The sequence below is a fragment of the Protopterus annectens genome, chromosome 16.part0 (genome assembly GCF_019279795.1).
Source record: "Protopterus annectens isolate FY-2018-M chromosome 16.part0, PAN1.0, whole genome shotgun sequence".
NCBI classification, from domain to species: Eukaryota; Metazoa; Chordata; order Ceratodontiformes; family Protopteridae; genus Protopterus; species Protopterus annectens.
In genome coordinates, this window is record NC_056750.1 from 144,762,152 (window position 1) to 144,781,778 (window position 19,627).

General features: G+C 41.3%; 1 protein-coding gene across 1 annotated transcript in view; it reads left to right on the forward strand.

Annotated features, from left to right (window-relative positions):
- The window catches only part of LIG3 (DNA ligase 3), a 1,243,614-nt gene that overhangs the window by 900,400 nt on the left and 323,587 nt on the right, over window positions 1–19,627 (forward strand). Inside the window, exon 20 of the mRNA XM_044058542.1 lies at window positions 16,559–16,641. Coding sequence (XP_043914477.1) covers window positions 16,559–16,641 — 83 coding nt within the window. The remainder of the gene's footprint in view (window positions 1–16,558; window positions 16,642–19,627) is intronic.

Below are 19,627 nucleotides of genomic sequence, written 5' to 3' on the forward strand. Positions count from 1 at the left end.
TGAACTTTGTGTTACAAGGTTTGACATAGTCACCGTTTGAACAGCTACTTCATTGAAGTTTCTATTTTGGAAAATACTGTTTTTGGTAGCCATCACTTCTGCTAGAAGGGTTTCTGAACTTTAGGCACGTTCTTCATCAGCTCCTTGTTTGGCTTTCCACAGAGAGACTGTGTCCATACCAATCCATTGCTTTTTCCTAAAGTGGCATCTGAAGTTAATGTGACACAGCCCATTCACTTACATGTGCTTTTAATTAATTATTCTAATAAAGGAGAGTACATCCTACACACGCTGGATGTGCGTGGCTTTCTAACTTCGTAGAACCTCACCTTTTTGTAAGAACAGTCAGCTTTTTGTTTCCTTTGCATTTAACAAACTAGGAAGAAAAGTTTTCAAAGTACCCCTTTCCAGATGGTTTTTGGATTACTTTACTTATATTTACACATTGTATGACCAGCCCCTAACAAGTAAATTGAAGGCTGATCCTACCAGAGGAATAACAACTTCAGATGCCTTCTTCAGGTGATCTTCCTTGGATGAAATCTGCACTGCTGCCACTTGGCTGTCTGTACACACCTTTGCAGGCATTGCAAAGTGGATTCTATATCTAAGGCTGGAGCATCCTGTGGTGTCTTTGTCCTTAAAAGGTCTCCTGTCATGACGCTACCCTGGAGTTCAAGTAGTTTGGAATTCTGACCCACAGCTGAGATGAAACAAGCAGAATAAACAGGATACAATAGTTATGCCCTTTCAATAATTGTAGATCCTTTCATTCATGTCTGTCTGATAGGACCTGTAAGACCTCAAGCCACTCAACAAATCTGACCCAGCAGCTTTAGTGCTCTGGTCTTGAACCCAGATTTCCCTACCATAATACTCTAGTGCCCTGACTTACCTCAGAGAGAGTTTGTCGCCTTGTCAACAAACCCAGAATTGTAATAAACCTGTATACATATATGCAAGCACAAGTATTAGCATTGTCACAATGCATTGTCCAAATCCTTCAGATCCTATAAGTTTAAGGAAGGGGGATGGAGGGAGGATGGTTGTATCAAAGGACATTAATGAAAGGCTCTAGCATCTTACCATAACTATCATTTATTTGCTGTTGGAATACACTTTTAAAACTTTCACAGGTCCTTGTGTAGGAACCTTAAGGGTGCCAAAGCATTCTGCCATAAAAAGGTTAGCGTAGATCATCTTCTACTAACTTACTATATGCTGCTAGTAAGGGATGTAAGGGGGGGGTATATGTACTGGGTCTTTTAATACTATGTTTTTTGTTAACACTATTATCACCTCTGAATTCTATTCTGAATGACAAATTGCGTATGAGCAACTTGAAGTCACGTCAAGTCTCCACAAAATTACTATAAGTAGTGGGAATAAATGACAGTCCTTTAGATAGGACATTTATCTCATCTATAGTTAGTAGAAGATGATCTATACAGGATGAGAAGTTCGTGTAATAATTATAAGAGGGGTAAGCAGAATCTTACACGTAAACAGAAGGAGGCTCTACACAGTTTACGTAATAATACCATGATTACTATCAAATCTGCTGACAGGGGAGGTGGAGTGGTAATTATGGATACCTCTAGGTATCAAGAAAGCATGTTTGAAATGTTAAGTGATACTGACCACTATATTTCCATTTCATTGGAAGCAGTTAACCGTTTGACTGACAGGATACATGGTATGCTGAAAGATTTATTCAAGAGCGAAGTCATAGATTTTAATTTGTTTAGATTTTTGGAAGTTGTACACCCACTCATACCGGTTATCCAGGGACTCCCAAAGATACATTAAAATAGAGTGAATCCACCTTTAAGACCCATTGTAGCTGGAAGGGGTTGGTCCACTGAACCACTTTCCATTTATATAGAGAATAAACTAAGACCAATAGTTAATGCTAATGTATTTATATTAAAGGACACTAAACAGTTTTTGTTAGATTTATATAATTTTATTGCTTTAACACCCTCCAATCAAGAATATATTTTTGTTACGATGGATGTCCAGTCTTTATTTACAGTGATCCCTAATTTAGAAGGGATAGAGATGGTGGGTAGCTACCTAAAGAGAATGTCAGACATAGATGGCATAGAGATAGATTTGTTAATGACTTTTTTGGAAGTTATCTTGGAATCAAATGTTTTTTGTTTTAACAACAGGATTTTCTTACAGAAGGATGGCGTGGCTATGGGCACTTCTTGTGCCAATAGCTACGCTAACCTTTTTATGGCAGAATGGGAACATAGGTATATGTTTCAGATGACTGGTTACAATAGTTTTGTTCCATTCTATAGATGTTTTGTAGATGACCTGTTCATTTTATGGACAGGTACATCTGATGAGTTGGATGAGTTTGTGAGAGAGGTGAATTCTGTTACCAGATATCTGAAGTTTACAGTTGATTGGTCTTTGGATAGGATCCCTTTTTTAGATGTATATGTAGAGAAGTTGGGAAATGGTATGATCAATACTGGGCTATATAGGAAGCCATGCCATAAGAATGTCCTGTTGCATCGACACAGTATGCATCCTGGATATGTATATAGTAATATTGTCAGAGGACAGGCTATGCGTATCTCTAGATACAATCCGATAGATTTAGATTTTAAGAATGGACTAGATGATTTACAACAGAGGCTAGGAGCACGTAATTATTATAGTAGAGATTTTATTAATGGGATGCTAGATATTAATGAGTTGAGATCTAATGTAGCAGCCCCTTATTTCTCCACTAGGACTAATGACTATGTTCCTTTGGAAGGTAACATACCCAGAGGGGGAATGGAGTCTAATAATACAATTTTTCCGATTTTTTTATACTAAAGATGTAGGAATTATAAAAGGTGTAGTTAAGACACATTGGCATATTTTATCAGTGGACCCGACTATAAGAGAAGTTATAGGAAGTATACCTAAATTTGTATATAAGAATAAAATGAATTTGAGGAGACTGTTGTGCTACCCAAGAGATAGTAGACAGGATGGCCATAGTGAATCTTGTTCCACAACACCTTGTAACCATTGTAATTTTTGTTTTTTGATTGACTCTGATCCTACATTTATACATCCTTCTGGTTTTGGTGTGTTTACATTTCGAGCTAAAGGAAATTGTATGTCCACTGATGTGGTCTATTTAGCTACTTGTGTGGGATGCTCCGCATTCTATATTGGCAAGACAAATAGGTGCCTGAGGGATAGGATGCGTGAGCATACTTACCATATTAGAATTAGATCAATGACCAATGCCCTTGCAGAACATGTCACAGAGAGAGGGGAAGGACATAGTTTTAGGTATAAAATAGTGGAGAATATATATAGGAGTATTAGAGGAGGGTACATTAAGACATTTACAGAAGCAAGGGAAACTAATTGGATCATGAGATTCAGGTCTGACATTAGCCCTGGATTAAATGGCAAGGTTCCCATTCAACCTTTCCTCAAGATGAGGAAATTAAGGGCTTAGTTACGGTTCAGATATGCATCCATTTAGTTCTCACCATTTATATATTTACATCCATACTCATATTGCACGTTTAGGGTGTAGTATGGTTTGTCTTCACTTTTATTCTTATTTTTATTTTATTTTCATATCCATTTATGTGTTTATGTCTGTATATATTTGTCTAACATTCATATACATTTTAGGTATGTTATTTATGAATTGATAATGCTTTTAGTGTATAAACTATCAAATATTATAACTGTTAAATATTATATATTAGGTATATGTTAAGGTTTTTGATTAGATAAATTGATTATTGAGTATATTATTGATTTTAGATGGGTTGGAAGTAATAATTGAAATAATTGATTCTTTCACTTTAAGAATGGCTTTTTTCCCCGCTATTTTTTTGTATTTAAACTGAAGAGTGAAATGTTTAGTAGGTCTGATGAAGCCATCTGGTGAAAGCGCTAACCTGCTTGTGACAAATAAATCATATTGTTTTTATACTGAATTAGTTGCAGTACTGCCTATTTGTTTGAATACTGTGGACTACTGAAGTATTGAGGATTTTCATATGCCATTCTGGTATACCTGCTTTTTAAATTTGTGAGTTGTTTCTTGCTATTCGTTATTATTATCATTTGCTACCCATTTTCTTCCCTCTGAACCTTTATATTTTGTGCAGGCATTAGGGCTGATTATTTCCCTTTGTCTCTTTGTTTTCTTCCTGTGCCATCGGCACTTTCTTTAATACTTTAAAACTTTTCTATATAAAAAAAAAAAAGTTTCAATTTCTAAATTTTGCTGCTGTTGTAGTGTAGCTACTGAGTGTAAATTTGTTGAAAGGATGTTCATGTTTGTCTTTTTCGCTGTCTAGATAGCTTATCTAAAACTCTGAGAAAAACCGACATGATTCAAATGTTGCACTTCTTGTGGACATAAAATCCCATATTCAGATGCCCACAAGAAGTGCATCTATTGCCTGGGGCTGGACCATATTAGAGCCCAGTGTGATATCTGTGCATCTCTTTACCCTTGCACCTTTTCTGATCATCACAATAAGTTGATTCTTAAAAGGTTACTTCCCCTCCTTCCTCAGCTGGGACTCAAACCCCGCTAGAGCTCATAGTTTTAAGGATTCTTAAGAAGCAAGCCCTCTCTGTGCCACCGGAGACATCACTGGAGCCTAAAGAAAAAATTCAGAGAACTACCGATTCAACCTCCTTGGATCTGAAGAGTATTGCCTTTTGCTCAAATCCACAGACCTCTTCAGATCTGATGGAGGTTATCGCTGTGATTGGTTCTTCTCTACCATCCACTCCGGTTTTGGATACCAGACCCTTGGATCTAACAGTTAGGAGCAGATCTCCAAGCTAGGTATTAAACCCTGTGTCTCTTGTTTTGCTCTCTAAGTTATTTCAGACCCTGACCAAGCATTCCAGGCCGATATGGAAAGGATAATGTGGAGATTCCTCAAGGCACAGATCTAGATGGGGGTATTACCAAGTCCATCCCCTCTCAGATCTGTGAGTACCCTGGCCTGGACCATTCAGTCTCCTTTTCCCATCCGACCCATGTACCAGGATCCAGGATACCCAAGAGAGTCGGTGTTGAATCCAAGGAAGCCCCCTTCCTTCGGCGATTTCCCTGATCAGCCCTGCATTCTGTCGGATCAGAGCAGGTCTTGAATCCGAGATGTCAGTGCCGGGTGCAGGGGCTTGTGGTCAGTACAGACTCTGTCAGGTCCGTCCTTTCCTCTTGGTGCCTTAGACCTTGACAGTTCAGGTGTAGGCAGTGGATCTGAACTGAGCCCTGTCCTTTCCTTCCTCGGCTCTGAAGGAGACGGGAGTGGTTTCTCTGGGTCCATCAGCTTTCCAGGTTGTAGAACCAGGTTGTAGAAAGGGCCTTCTCCTTACATAGAGATCCATCCTGTCGCATCTGAAATCTCCCCCTTCAATGGCTCCAAGCACTGAGCCCATCATTCCTGCTCCAGGTCAGCTTATCCCTTGAAGGCCTCCATGCTGTTCCTCCTGAGGAGTTCCCCCTTTCTTCCACCACCTCTCCTGAACACCCCACAGAGGAGGTTCCGTGGGAGATGATGTTCAAAAGGAAGCACATAGACTCCTCCATGGAGTTCCTCACTGAAGGCACCGACTTTGATGGTGGAGAAGGATCCCCTCGATCACCACCTGATGACTTCTCCTTTGGAGACGAGCTGAAAATCCTTAGAAAGGTGGCTGGTCTGTTCAACCTCCTTCTTCTGAAGAGTCTGTGTTCCTGGAGGCATTTTGGGTGGGCCCATCTACATCTTAGGTTACCTCCCTGGCAGATGAGCTTATTGACGTAGTTGCCCACTGGACCTGGAAGGAACCGTATGGTGTCGGGCCTATTCCCAAGTGTCTAGGTAAGCCTCTAGTTCCACCAGCAGCAAAACACATTCTAGCAAGGGTGTCCCAGTTGATGCAATTGTTATGGCAGCAGTCACAAAATAGGAGCTAGCTGAGCAGAGCTCCTCTGTCCATCTACTGAACAGGGATTCCAGAGCAAGAGACAGATTTGGAAGTCGCATTTCCACCTCAGCCATGTTCACGCTGAGGTTGTTAAATTATTTGACACACTTTACCCATTTGCAAAGAGACTTGATCAAGGAGCTCTCAAACTTTTGCTGCGACCATTTTGCGCAGAACCTCAAAAAGGTCTCTCCCCAACTGGCTACTCTATTGTCCATTGCTAATTCCTTGATGAGGTTGATCTCCCATACAGCAGAGGATACCCTGTGAGCAGACAGTTTGCCTGGATGAGATTTGTGTGACTTTGCGGAACCGTTTAAGACGTCTTTTGTTAATGCCACTTTCAATGGCTCCCCTTTGTTTGAACCATTAGTGAAAGGCATCCTCACCAGCAGCGAACAGGAAGGAAAGACCCTGTCTGCAGTGAGAATCAAGTTTTCTACCTCCCAGTGGACCTTTTCTAGAAACCAGTGAGGGGGGAGGAAGATGTGGTTCTGGAAATCTCAAGGGCCTTTTCAAGACCCGCATGAGGAGATCTCCTCCAGAGGCAGAGGAGGAGGTTACAATGGCAGACGTCTCCCTAGAGGCAGAGGGGGCCTGCAAAATCAGGTCTTGACAGACTCTTTTTCTGACCGGCCCTCTCGGTGCTCCTGAAGCTCTGCCCGACTCGACTGTCCATCTCTGGAGACAGTCATGGATCTTTTTTTCCTGCACCTAGATGCCTGGACATATCTTATAAACAATGCTTGGGTGCTAAGCATAATATCCGTTGATTATTACATTCCCTTTTCCCTTCCACTTCCGGAAACCAGAAGGCAGAACTCCCTGATGTTCCACCCAGTCAGAGGGAGTATGCATCTCAAGAAGTCCAAAAGCTGCTACAAAAAAAGAGTCATTCAAGAGGTCCTAACAGAACAGATAAGATTCATAACTTACTCCTACATCTTTTTGGTGCCAAAGAAAACAGGGGACCCAAGACCAATTCTGGATCTAAGCAATCTGAGTCATCATGTAAAGAAATCAAAGTTCTGAATGGTTATGGTTCAGTCCATCCTGCCTCTTCTGTGCAAGGACGATTGGATGTGTTCTGTAGACCTCCATTATGCATACTATCCCATCAAAATAGACGGGCACTCCAGGAGACATCTGCGCTTTTGGCTGGGAGCCAATTACACCAATTCAGAGCACTGCTGTTGGGCTCACCACAGCCCCCTGTGTGTTCACCAAACATATAGCAGTCATGGCAGCTCACCTGAGGCTCAAAGAATTCTAGAGTGTTTCCCTAGCTAGACGATTGGCTACTCACTGCCCCAACAAAGCATCAGCTTTTACAAGACAGGGATTACTTGCTTCAGATCTCCAACTTCCTAGGCAACACAATAAATCTGTCCAAATTGAACCTGACTCCCTTACAAAATCTGTAGTTCATAGGAACTCAACTGGATAGTATGGATCGAGTGGCTTCTTTTCCTCTTCACCGCATTACTTCTCTGAGAAGTCAGGTATGGGCTGAATTGTCTTATCTGTCCCCTCTAGCAAAATTAGTGTTACAGGTTCGTGGACCAGTGTCACCTGCCATTATTCTACTCCCTCTAGCTCATTTCTTTATGTGAATCCTCCAGTGGACCTTGGCGGTACAGTGGTCTATTTTTTACCAGCCTCCATTTTTTTCTATCAAACTCGCACCAATTTCCGTACATATACTCCATGGTGGATACAATCAAACATGTTTTTGACAGCCACAGCGGCAGTGGATGCTTCCCAGTTGGGGTGGGGGGGCATTACAAGGGAAAGATTGTCTAAGGGATGTTGTCCCCCAGAGAGTCCAAGCTGCAAATCAGTGCCCTCGTGATGAGAGCAGTCCTTCTAATGTTGCAAGCCTTTCGGGATGTTCTCCATCTGGGGACTATTGCAGTCCTCCGTACGGACAACATGTCAGTAGTCTGGTACATCAACAAACAAGATGGAACCTTTTCCTACCCATTGTGCAGAGAGGCCGTGAGGGTCTGGGAATTATCTCTTCAGACTGCTTTCTAATTGCAATGCACATACCGGGGACAGTGGCAGACAGACTGAACAGGTCCATTCTGATTCCTCATGAGTGGTCACTCAGTCAGTCAGTAGTAAACATGATTTTCAGCCGTTGGGGCCAGCCTTGCTGTAACCTTTTTGCCTCTCCCATCAACAACAAGTGCAGTAAGTTCTTCGCTCTGATACCCCATTTGGGGGAGTCACAAAGGGATGCTCTGATTCACAGTTGGCCCCCAGGTCTCCTATATGCTTTCTCTTGGATCCCGAAGTTCCTAGAGAAAGCAAGCAGGCTGAAGAGCTCAGTTGTACTCATTGCCCCCCTTTTGGCCTTGTCAGGTGTGGTTCACCTTCCTCTGGTCTCACCTCAAGTATGCTCCATGGATACTGGAGCCCAAGCAGGACCTCCTGTCTCACCCGTCGGAATTTCAGCATCCCAGTCTCCACAACCTCAAGCTGACTGCATGGTTTCTCCAATTTCAGTGATACTGAGATGGTCTAGGCTCGCTTCTCCAGTCCATGACATTATCTTGGCTTCCCAGAATGTTTCTACTAAGAAGGCTTACAAAAGCAAATGGAAGAGGTTCTCTGTAATGGGCTTGTAAGAAGAACATTGACCCCTTTTCAGCACCAGCTAGGCCTCCTTGTATTTTTTCATAAAGACAGGGTATGTCTATGAACTAATCATTCCTTTATGCCTAAAGCAGCCACTGAGACTAACATTAATTAATCAATACAGTTGCCAGTTTTCTTCCTGAACTTTGCTAATGGAGGTGAATATATGCTACATCATCTTGGCGTTCACAGACAACTGCATCTTCACAGAACAAAACAGTACAGCAAATCTGATCATCTGTTTGTATCCTTTCTCCCTAACCACTTGGATCAAGCAGTTTCCAAGGTTACTTTTGCCAGATGGATTACTGACTGTATTTCATAAATGTATTCTCAGAAAGCTTTGGAATTTCCTCGACCTCCTACAGCCCACTCCCTCGACCTATGGCAACTTCATCTACGTTTCCAGAATTTCAATTGATGATATTTGTCCTGCAGGCACTTGGTCAAAGACTCATACCTTTGTTGCACATTACAAATTGGACATTGTCTCCTTTGGCTTGACAGTGCTCCGACTTCTCCTTCATTGAGGGCCTCCCAAGAATCATGTAGCTTGGCACTCTGACCCATTAGTGAGGAAAAATGAAAAGGGAATAATCAGATTTCGAAGTTATGTACTTGCCATAACTTGACATATGTGTTGTCCATTTGCATTCTTCCTCACCTTCCCTCCCAGCCATCCCCTGGCCTTGGGACTCCCGGAAAGATTTTCAGAAGATTTTGGAACACACATTTTCCAGGTTTGAGCCTCAGTCCTTCTTCTGTCTATCCTGTCTCTCTTTTTCATTGGGTAGTAAGGCAACAAACTCGATCTGAGCAGTAGGGGATGGTGTATAGCATTTTGGGTACAGGGAGGCCAGTTCCAGATTTGTAAGAAGTCATTTTATAGTTGTTTGTTGAGGTTGCTCATTGATTTGTGGACTGTAGTCAAAACTGTGTCATCACCATTTATGATGCATTTATTTGGAAGATCAAAGTGTAGATTTTTAATGAACAGGGAGAAGAGCAAGGGAACTAAAACTGTTCTGTGTGGTACAGCTTTGGTAGCTGTGCCAGTTTCAGAGGAGTTGTTTGTTGATACAGCAAAAGTTCTGTCAGTAAGGTCTTTCTGAAACCACTGTAAAACCTCATTTGCAAAAGCCACTTTTGCACAGATGGATAAGCAAATGGTAATCCACTGTTTCAGATGCATGTTTCAAGTCAAGAAAAAGGGCAACAACTAGCAAGCCATTTTACATGTTCTTATATGTTTTGTTGGTTACTGTATACAGTGTTGCAACTGTGCTGTAGTAAGGATGGAATCCATGTTATCTGTCCAAAAGAATGTTAGATTTGTTTGAATATATTCCAGAACCTGTCCATAGGCAAGATTTCCTACAATTTTTTCAGGAGTGCACATCTTTCGAATTTGTTGCTGCTTGCTTACAATTTTGGGTGAACTTACCTTTGGGTATGGCCCTATCACTGTAGATTGTAAAGATAGATGTAATAAAGATAGATGTGAAGAGGATGAAAGCATTAAGGGAGAATAGCATTTTTGAAAAAAAGAGTAGTGAAGTATTGGTGGCAGAAATATTTTTCATTTTATTTAGCTTTATAGCAATAGCTGATGAATTAGAAATAGGTTTGGTAAATAATTTGTTAGTGCCTATATTATAATTGACTGCCAGAGTCTTTTATACAGTATTTATGTAGTTTGTTTTGTAAATCAAGCAAATAGATCTTTTTTGCTTGGCTGATGTTTATTGTTTTGGAGTTCTTCATTTTTTGCAAGTAATCTAATTTTGCTGTAGTTATTAGCTACTGCCTTCTACTCTATTTATTCTTTGTCATTATTTGATTTCATTCCTTAAACCAGATGTCAGCCATGTTCATCATTAGGTCACTGTTACGCTAGCCTTTAAATATGTAGGACATATCCTGCAAAGGATATCCGATGTCGGGCTTGTCTATAAAAGCTTTGAGCGTGTTTCTTGCACACTGTATGTCTAGCATGCTGGTATAAGAAGGATGTATGGGCATGCCAAAAGTCAAAACTTTCTTGCCATTGGTACTCTGAGAAGTCTTGTCAATTTAGCGGCTTGAGTATCAGCAGCCATCTTTGTTTACTTTTTAGGTGCAGATAAGTTTCCCATCAAAGGCCTTCCTTTGTTTTTCTGTAGAAAAGTTATTTCTGTTTTTGCATATGCCTATTAGTAAAGGGAAACATGCATGCAGTAGCCAGTAACTTCTGAAGCTGCCCACTTGTCCCGTCTTTTCAGTTTAGGAGAACATCACAATATTAGGGCCTGTGATATTTGCTTATCCTTTATACCTAAAATTGTTGGAAGTAGACTGAAATCTGTCACACTTTTTTTTTTTAAATTAACATCTTTATAAATTTAGCATGCTTGAGTATGGCTGCTGATTCCTCTTCAGTGGGTCCTACCTCCCACAAGTAAAGAAAAAGAGAAGGTTATCCAAAGAGATTTATGAAGATATGAAGAGAATTGTTTGTCCTTTTATCAGTAGTCTGGAACAGAGGGTTCTACTGAAGTACTTTCACAGTTGTCAAATTGTCAATCTGATTTGCCTGGTCCCTCTGGTATGGCTCCACAAAAACCTGCTAAAGCTCAGGAACTATGCATGTCCAATCAGAGTGAACTTCAGGCAACCTTGGTCGAGAGGGAAAAACCCTTCCTTTATTGTCACTGACGATGAGAGAGGAATCCACCAGGTCCTGTTAAGGGAGGAAGTCGCTGAGTTGTTGATAGCCGTCTGGAAGTCTGAGTCTTCCCTAAAAACTGTCTAAGAATCTCAGAAAGCTAAACATTGTTAGTCATAACAGACAACACCACAATTGTGTTTACATTAGCAAACAAAGGAGAACGAGGTCCTACCCTCCTGTGCAGACTAGCCATGATGACCTAGGAACTAGCGGCAAAGTACAGTCTCTCTCTATAATGGCAACTTAAGTTGCATCAGAGCAAAACACAGTAACAGACTTGTCAGGTAGGTCCTGAACAGACCCTCTCTGGTGGATGTTACACCCAGAGGTCTTCCAGAAGATTGTCAACTTGTAGGAATCTGCCAGGTAGATCTGTTTGCCTCCTATCAGAGAAAAAACAAACCGCTACAACAGTTCTTTGCCAGGAGTCCTTGCAAAATGACTTGGAAAACAGATGCCTTTTCCTTCCAGTGGACAGGATTGTTCCTTTATGCTTCTCCCTCCTTACTCTGATAAACAGGGTCTTACTAAAGATAAAGAAGGACTCCTCAAATATACTTCTGGTAACACCTTTTGGTCCAGACAACGTTGGTTCTCTCTTCTCATGCACGTGGCCAAGGACAGTTACCAAAAACATTCTCACATTGTGAACCTTCTCACACAGGGCAAGGGATGTCTGTCCCACCCCAACATTCTAAACCTCCACCTGACTGTATAGATAGATTTTTAATCCCATTTAGCAGCTGTTTTCAGAGGATGTGAAACAGGCATCAAAGGCGGCTAGGAAACTTACTACTATCAAATCATGTTTAGCTAAAAGGTAGAGATTTTCTAGGTGCTGCTGTGATAAGAGACTAGGAACCATCCTATGCAGGGGGTCCAGTGGTTCTCCAGTACCTGTGTGAATTGCTCAAATCAGACCTTTGGTACACGTCTATCAAAGTGCACCTTTTGGCCATTTCTGCTAGTCTTCCATTCGATTCCTCCCTTTTCTCTTTATTCTGAGTTAGGCATTTTCTTGAATGGGGTTTTATGTATTAGTTCACCTAGAAAACATCTGTTCATCCGCTGATCTTTATTTTCTATCTTTCTTTGAACTTTCAGCCAGCTGTTCCGTGCAGTTTCATATTGGAAGGCTATCTTGCTTATGTCTCTGATTTCTGCAAGGTGATTATCTAAGTTACAGGAATTCATGCCTTCTCAACCCTTTTTAATCTTCTGTAAGCATAGGGTGAGTCTTAGAACCAACCATACCTTTATGTCCAAAGTTGTTTCTGACTTTGGCTTGTAGCAAACTATTCATCTCACAGTGCTCTTTCCTGTACCTAAAAAAGAGGAGAAAGAATTCTTTATATTTTGGATTCCACAAGCAAGTCAGATATTAGCTGGACTAAACTAAAGATTTCAGAACGTCAGACCAGCATTTTATTTTGTATGATGACAAGAAAAAAGGACAGTTTTCAATCAAACTGTTTCCAGGTGGCTGTCTTAAGCAGCTTAGCTCTGGCACTGTCATCAGTGCAAAAAAGGACCTTACAATGTCAACATTCGTTCTTCCAGAGCTGTGGCTACTTCTGGAGCTTTTTGGAAAGGGCTGGACTCTACAGCTATTCTAGAAGCAGCTACTTGCTCATCAGTTCACACTTTTCCAAAGCGCGATAAAATTGACTTTTTTTTCTAAAACCAGATTAATACCGCTTATTCTCCAGGGTCTTCTTGTAACTGCGGTGGTGGTGCTGTGGTAGCATTGTCGCCTCACAGTTAGACATTGCCTGTTCTATTCTCAGTTAGAGCGTCTTCTGTGTGTCGACATGCGTGAATGGGCGTTCCTTCGTTGAAGGTTGTGCGTTAAGCCCGGCAAGCCAGCACGTAAAAATCAACTGCCAATCATTAGCGGACCAGAGTTCCGCTGTGGCGACCCCTAACTGGGAAAAGCCGAAAGGCTTACCATTCTCTAGGGTCTTCTTGACTATGGCCCTTTTGCATCCTCTGTGTCTTCCTAAGCTTTGACAGTCATCCCATATAGCTAAAGGTTGCTGCAACAGTAATCTAATGAAGAGCATAGTACAATTGTGTAGATTGACTTACCTTAACTGTAGATGTTAAAATAGATCATTGTGCAGATCTGACACTTTCTCTTCTCATTCCTCCTTTTATTTTCTTGTCTTCCCAGGCTGAAGTGGGGTTCCTGTCACATTGTTCCTTCTGACATGACTTTTTGATGCTTCTTATATTTTTCTAGAAAATTGAGCTTCATCCTCCTCCTTTAGGGTAAGAAAACTGTTAGTTGTGCCCACATATCCCCCATATACCCCAGCACACTTGCGTGATTGTTGTGGCTGTATGGCGTACAAGGAAGGTGCCCAACATCTCCTGTATCCCCCAGCTCGTCTGTGTGATTATTGTGGATGTATGGCATACAAGGAAGGTGCCCAACATCCCCTGTATCCCCCAGCACACTTGCATGATTGCTGTGGCTGTATGGCGTACAAGGAAGGTGCCCAACATCCCCCGTATCCAGCAGCACACCTGTGTGATTGTTGTGGCTGTATAGCATACAAGGAAGGTGCCCAACATCTCCTGTATCCCCCAGCTCGTCTGTGTGATTATTGTGGATGTATGGCATACAAGGAAGGTGCCCAACATCCCCTGTATCCCCCAGCACACTTGCATGATTGCTGTGGCTGTATGGTGTACAAGGAAGGTGCCCAACATCCCCCGTATCCAGCAGCACACCTGTGTGATTGTTGTGGCTGTATGGCATACAAGGAAGGTGTCCAACATCTCCTGTATCCCCTAGCTCATCTGCGTGATTATTGTGGATGTATGCCATACAAGGAAGGTGCCCAACATCCCCCGTATCCCCCAGCACACCTGCATGATTGTTGTGGATGTATGGCATACAAGTAAGGTGCCCATCATCCACCATATCCCCAGCACACCTGTGTGATTGTTGTGGATGTATTGTATACAAGGAAGGTGCCCAAAGCTTTTGTAGACTGGATAGACCTCCAGTGTCCTTGGCAGGATGCATCCCTTATAGCTAAACGATGCAACAGTGATCTATTTGAACATCTACTGTTTTGGTAAATTAACCTACACAGCTGTCCTTACTAGTTAAAACAGCCAAGTCTGATGGGTGTGAGAACGTTTTAAAACAAAGACAAGGTGTTTGTGGAATCAATGTAATTGTGTGAATCAACACAGGTAATAAGATTCAGCTCTTCAACCCATAGGGGATTGCAGTTAGTACCAAAGCATCTGCAAGTGGAGATGTGAAGCATACACAGAAATTAGTTTGATAGTCGAAAAATACGTCTGGGCTCACCTAGTCTTTCTTTTTCCATGTGTGCTAGATGAACTGCAATTCCATTTTTCCTTATGTATTGTTTTGATTCTTGTGCTTTCTGAAACTGCCAGAAATCTGTCCCATGCTATAGTGAGTTTTTCTACGGCATCTGTAGGAAAACTATAACAATTCAGTAATTATGATTTTAAACCACCTGTGTCTGAAGATTTGATAACTTCTGGACAACACATTTGGTTTAGCGGCCTGCTTTGAGGGAGTTTATAAAACCAATATTGTCCATGAAATGTTACAACTACATCTTCTGCTGATGCATATTGAAGTCAGACAAGTATTACAGCAGGCATCAAGACAGAAAAGGCAGCTATAGGCGAAGTATATTATTTCATTGTTGCACTTAAAAAAAAAGGGGGGGGGGCAAAACCTTAATCCTAAAGAAAGCATAGTTATAAGTAACCACAAAACCGTTAGCTCATTTTGCTCTTCTGACAGTTTGTGCATGTTACTGTGGGTCAATGAAAAAGAGGTAGATACTCCAAGACAATCGAAGTCAACCAGGAACTCAAACCAAAAATGAATAAATCCTTTATTACTGAAAAACAGTCTTGTCTTGGAGTATCTACCTCTTTTTCATTGGACTTCATTATTTCGTTTGAGGTGATACCTTACCCTGTTTGTGTTTTTTCTTCTCATTATGTTACTGTGGGTGTCAAAGCTGTGAAATTGCATGATATGACTTTTTACTGATTGGAAAGTTTCATATCTGACTTGTAGCTACTGGAATGCAGTAGCAAGTAGGCCACGATGCAGAGCTGTTTAATGTTGCTTCTAAGGAGCAGCTTTCAACTGTACATTAAGAGACTTGTTAAAAGTCTGCTCTGTTGTTTAGAGAGGTAGCCTGACTGCAGTCTAATGGACTTTGGTTTAACAAGTAAGCCTGATGCTTGAGGAGTTGGCGGGGGGTAGATAGGAAGGCAGCAATATTTTGCTGTCTTGTTTAGCCCGGGAAGGGGATCAGAAGATGGATTGGCAGGCATGGTGATGGTATTTGGGTGTATGCATCCTATGCTTACAGATATGGGGCATCTACTGTCAAGACATTTTCACCCATAATAACCTTACTTCATGTATGTTGGGAATTCGTGTGACGAAATGAAAAGGGTACGTATATAAAACTTTCTGTGGCTAAAAGTCTCTCTTCAGGCAACACGAGGATTTTAGATTGGGTCAGGGGTGACTCCCAGCATTTAAGATCGTAAAGTGGCAAGCAGTGGTCAGCTCCATGGAAAAAAATTCACTTGAAAAGTTTGAGCTCCCATTTACAACAGTCATACTGGTAATTTTGTATATTCATTTTGCTTCTATCACTTTTCTCTCATTTCTTATTAGTGCTTGTATTTTACCTGAGTATGGCTTAGTTTTGCTTATAGTGTAATTCTGTTAACTATGTGCTTGTTTATAATTAACATGTTATTACATTAATTGGCTTTTTTGGTCTGTTTAATCCTACTGGTAGGTTGGCTATTTCTTTCATTCTTGAGTTTACGATCTTATGTACTTAACACTTCACTCTGCTATTTAGAAATTGCAAGGGTAGGTTGAATGGGCAAAAAAAAAGCCTCGGCCTTGTCATTAAAAATACAGAGTAGCTTTTTTTTTCTTTAATTCAGCTTTCATTTTGAATCATTTTGGGTGGTCTTAACTTAAAGGATTATTTATTTTATTCATCCATTTTAACTTTAGTAAGATTTGGCACTTCCAACGCCAGGGTCCATTTTCAGTGATGAATTGTCAACATTAGAACGTTAAGTGGCATGTTCTGTATCACATCATGTGTGAGTGGGTAGGGTTCAGACCTAGAGTTTCAGTTTTGCATCTCATTTCACTAACAACAGACTTCACACTGCTGAACATAACTTTCTTATTGACAGGGGAAAGTCTCCATCATGGAAAGTCACCTGGAAAAGGTGTGAAAAGGACATCCTCTTCACCAGTGAAACATGGAGGGAAAATGGTAGGTTACTCATTGCTTGAGTTATGCTCACTGGTTAATCTTCATGCATGATCCATTATAGCCTCCTGAATCTCAGCATGACAAATACATAAAGTCCAAAGCAAAGTCCTTACTAATATATGCTAACCCTAACCTTGTCTCTACTTCTAACACCAATCCTTTCTGTAACACCTTATATAAACAAGAGTGTGTCTGAAGTTGCTAAAAGGGTTTAAATCTTAAATGTTGTGATATTCCATGCATTTACTTTGCAAGAAAGTGTAATTTGAATGAAAAATTTCAGTGAACTGTAGTTTAATGAAATGTAGATTCAGTGACTTGTGTGTGTGTGTGTTTACATGTGTATGTATAAATATGCACATATGTATGCACACATAAACACAGCCGTACATATGCATCTATAGATTACCCAGGGTTCATCAGTGTAAATAATCTTCGAGTCACAGTACTTCGAGTGCTACTTATCGATTCCCATTTCCTCTTAGTTCAAAAACAGGTGCATTGAAGAGCTGAAATGGGATAGTTGGATCTGCCCCATTGCAAGACCCATGTAAACCTTAACGAGAAGGGGAATGGAAGTTTGTATGTGCTGGATGTCGATGACTGTGTACAGTTGATTGTTAGTGTCTCACATGCACAGGTGTGTGTGTGTATGTGAAAACATAGTACCGGCACCGCCCTCCTTACTTTCACTAACACCATCCACCACCTCATGAATGAAGGCCAGCTTGTGTCTTCCATCTTCCTCGATATGTCTAAAACCTTTGACATCCTATCCCACCAGCTACTACTTAATAAACTATCCTCCTATGGCCTCCGTCCTTCAACCCTAACTTGGTTCCATAGCTATCTTTCCAATCGACAACAGGCCACAAAATGGGAACCCCCCCTCCCCATTTCTGTGGGCGTACCTCAAGGTTCTATGCTTTGTCCTATTCTCTTTATCATTCACAAACAACCTTAGTCTGCAACGCGACTAGCTTCCATAGTACAGTATGCCGATGATGTTACCCTTATCTGCTCTGCCTCCTCACCTCATGAACTCCAACAAAAAATGCAACCATCTTTTCTAGACATCGAAACATACCTCTCTTAGCACCAACTCATTTTAAATCCCATCAAAACCAAAATCATACTTGTCAGTAATAGAAAACCCAAATCTTCCCTTTCCCCTCTGTCCATCACAGCCACAAATGGAACCAAGATAGTCCCCACTGACCACAACAAACTTTTGGGTGGTACCATAGATGATGACCTCAAACGCACAAACTGTCAAAAAAGTGCACATCAAACTAGGCACCCTATACAGGACCATACCTACCTCCTAGTGCCGGGTTAGCCACTGCTCGCACTCACCTGCTATCCACCTTCCTGTATGGTTCACTTACATTCACAAACCTACGGAAATCAGACCTCAAAAACCTTGACGCATGCTACAATAAGATTGCTAAATATGCCACTTATCAGCCACACAGATCCCACCATTGTACAGCCCTCTCACAGCTAAACTGGCTAGAGCTACCCAACTTATTATCACTTAATCAGCTAACCTTAAATTTATCATCCCAACAGCTGCCCAGCACTCCCCCACTTAGTTCAACCTAGCAACAAAATCAGAACTCTCAGATCTTCTAACAAACTTTTAGTCAAGGTTTCCAACTCCCATAACTGTCACTGCGATTCCCTGTATTCACACATAATAGCAAAGGTCTGGAACAACCTACCAGAGGCAATAACAAAAAAAACCCCAACCACAACCAGTATTTGAAATGTTGACCACATAAAAAACAAAAACAAACTTACCTTAACGCTACTATCAGGGGGGCTCCCCCCCATGCCCCCAGAACTTAAATATACCAACTCCGAGATCACACTACAGTGCGGAAGTGGACATCTTTCCATTCCATATTTTAGGGAGATGCCGGTTCCCCATGGTCGACATTTCAAATGTCGATCATATGGTCTCATCCATATGAATGTCGACATTGTCAAATGTTCACCATTCGAAGGGGACCCATATATATATATATATATATATATATATATATATATATATATATATATATATACCTCTATTTAGTGTTACAGTATTCTTTACATATAGGTTATATTCTGCCCAGCAACTCGACATCTGGCCTGCATACAAAAGCTTAGAGCCGCTGCATGTATATGAGACGTCACACGCAGGCACAGACGTTAGCCATAAAAGGGACATCCGCACCTACCATCTTCATAACTTTTTTGCCGCCATTCAGAAAAATTGACTCATACTTTCAGTCTGCCGTTGGATCCTGTTGGTTAGTCTTTCAGCTTCACATAAGTACCCCATAGGGGATTTAATATATTGGTACTGACTTTTGTTTTGTTATTGTCATCCAGGAAGGGCAAGTGTAGGTGTAGAAGGCAAATTCCACATAAACATAGTTACAAGCTGTGCTTGTTTTGCTTAGGGCCTACTCGCAACCACCGGTCCTGCTGTATTTATCAGGCCTTTCTTCCCAAAACATTGCACAGTCATCTTTTGGTCTACAATCTATACTTAGAAAACCAAAGACTCAAATGTCTGGCTAGGGACACGAGAAACTGTCATTTGTAAAGGAAGTTGAAGCATTGGGTTGTGTGTGCATAAGTATTCGCGAGTAAGGGTTTGAATTAAAAGCTAAGGAAGGCTAGGATAGGTATGTTTGAATTGTGTTGGTGTAGGTGTGGATGTAGATATGTATTTCTTTGTCTGTGTGTATTATTTTGTGTGTATTATTTAGTGGTACTGTTAGGGGAAAGAGTGTTTAGTACATTTTCCACCCTTTAACCTTATCCTACCAGTGCCCCACATCCGTGTTGATTCTACCAGCTATCCCCCCTTACCCCTCCCTGGACTTTGGTATTGTTGGGACTAGTCATTGTTACTGAGGGTGCCTTGGGGGCTAGGCAGATAATGCTTCCATATCGGGGGGCTCTTTTATGTGCCCTGCCAACTTCCCATTCA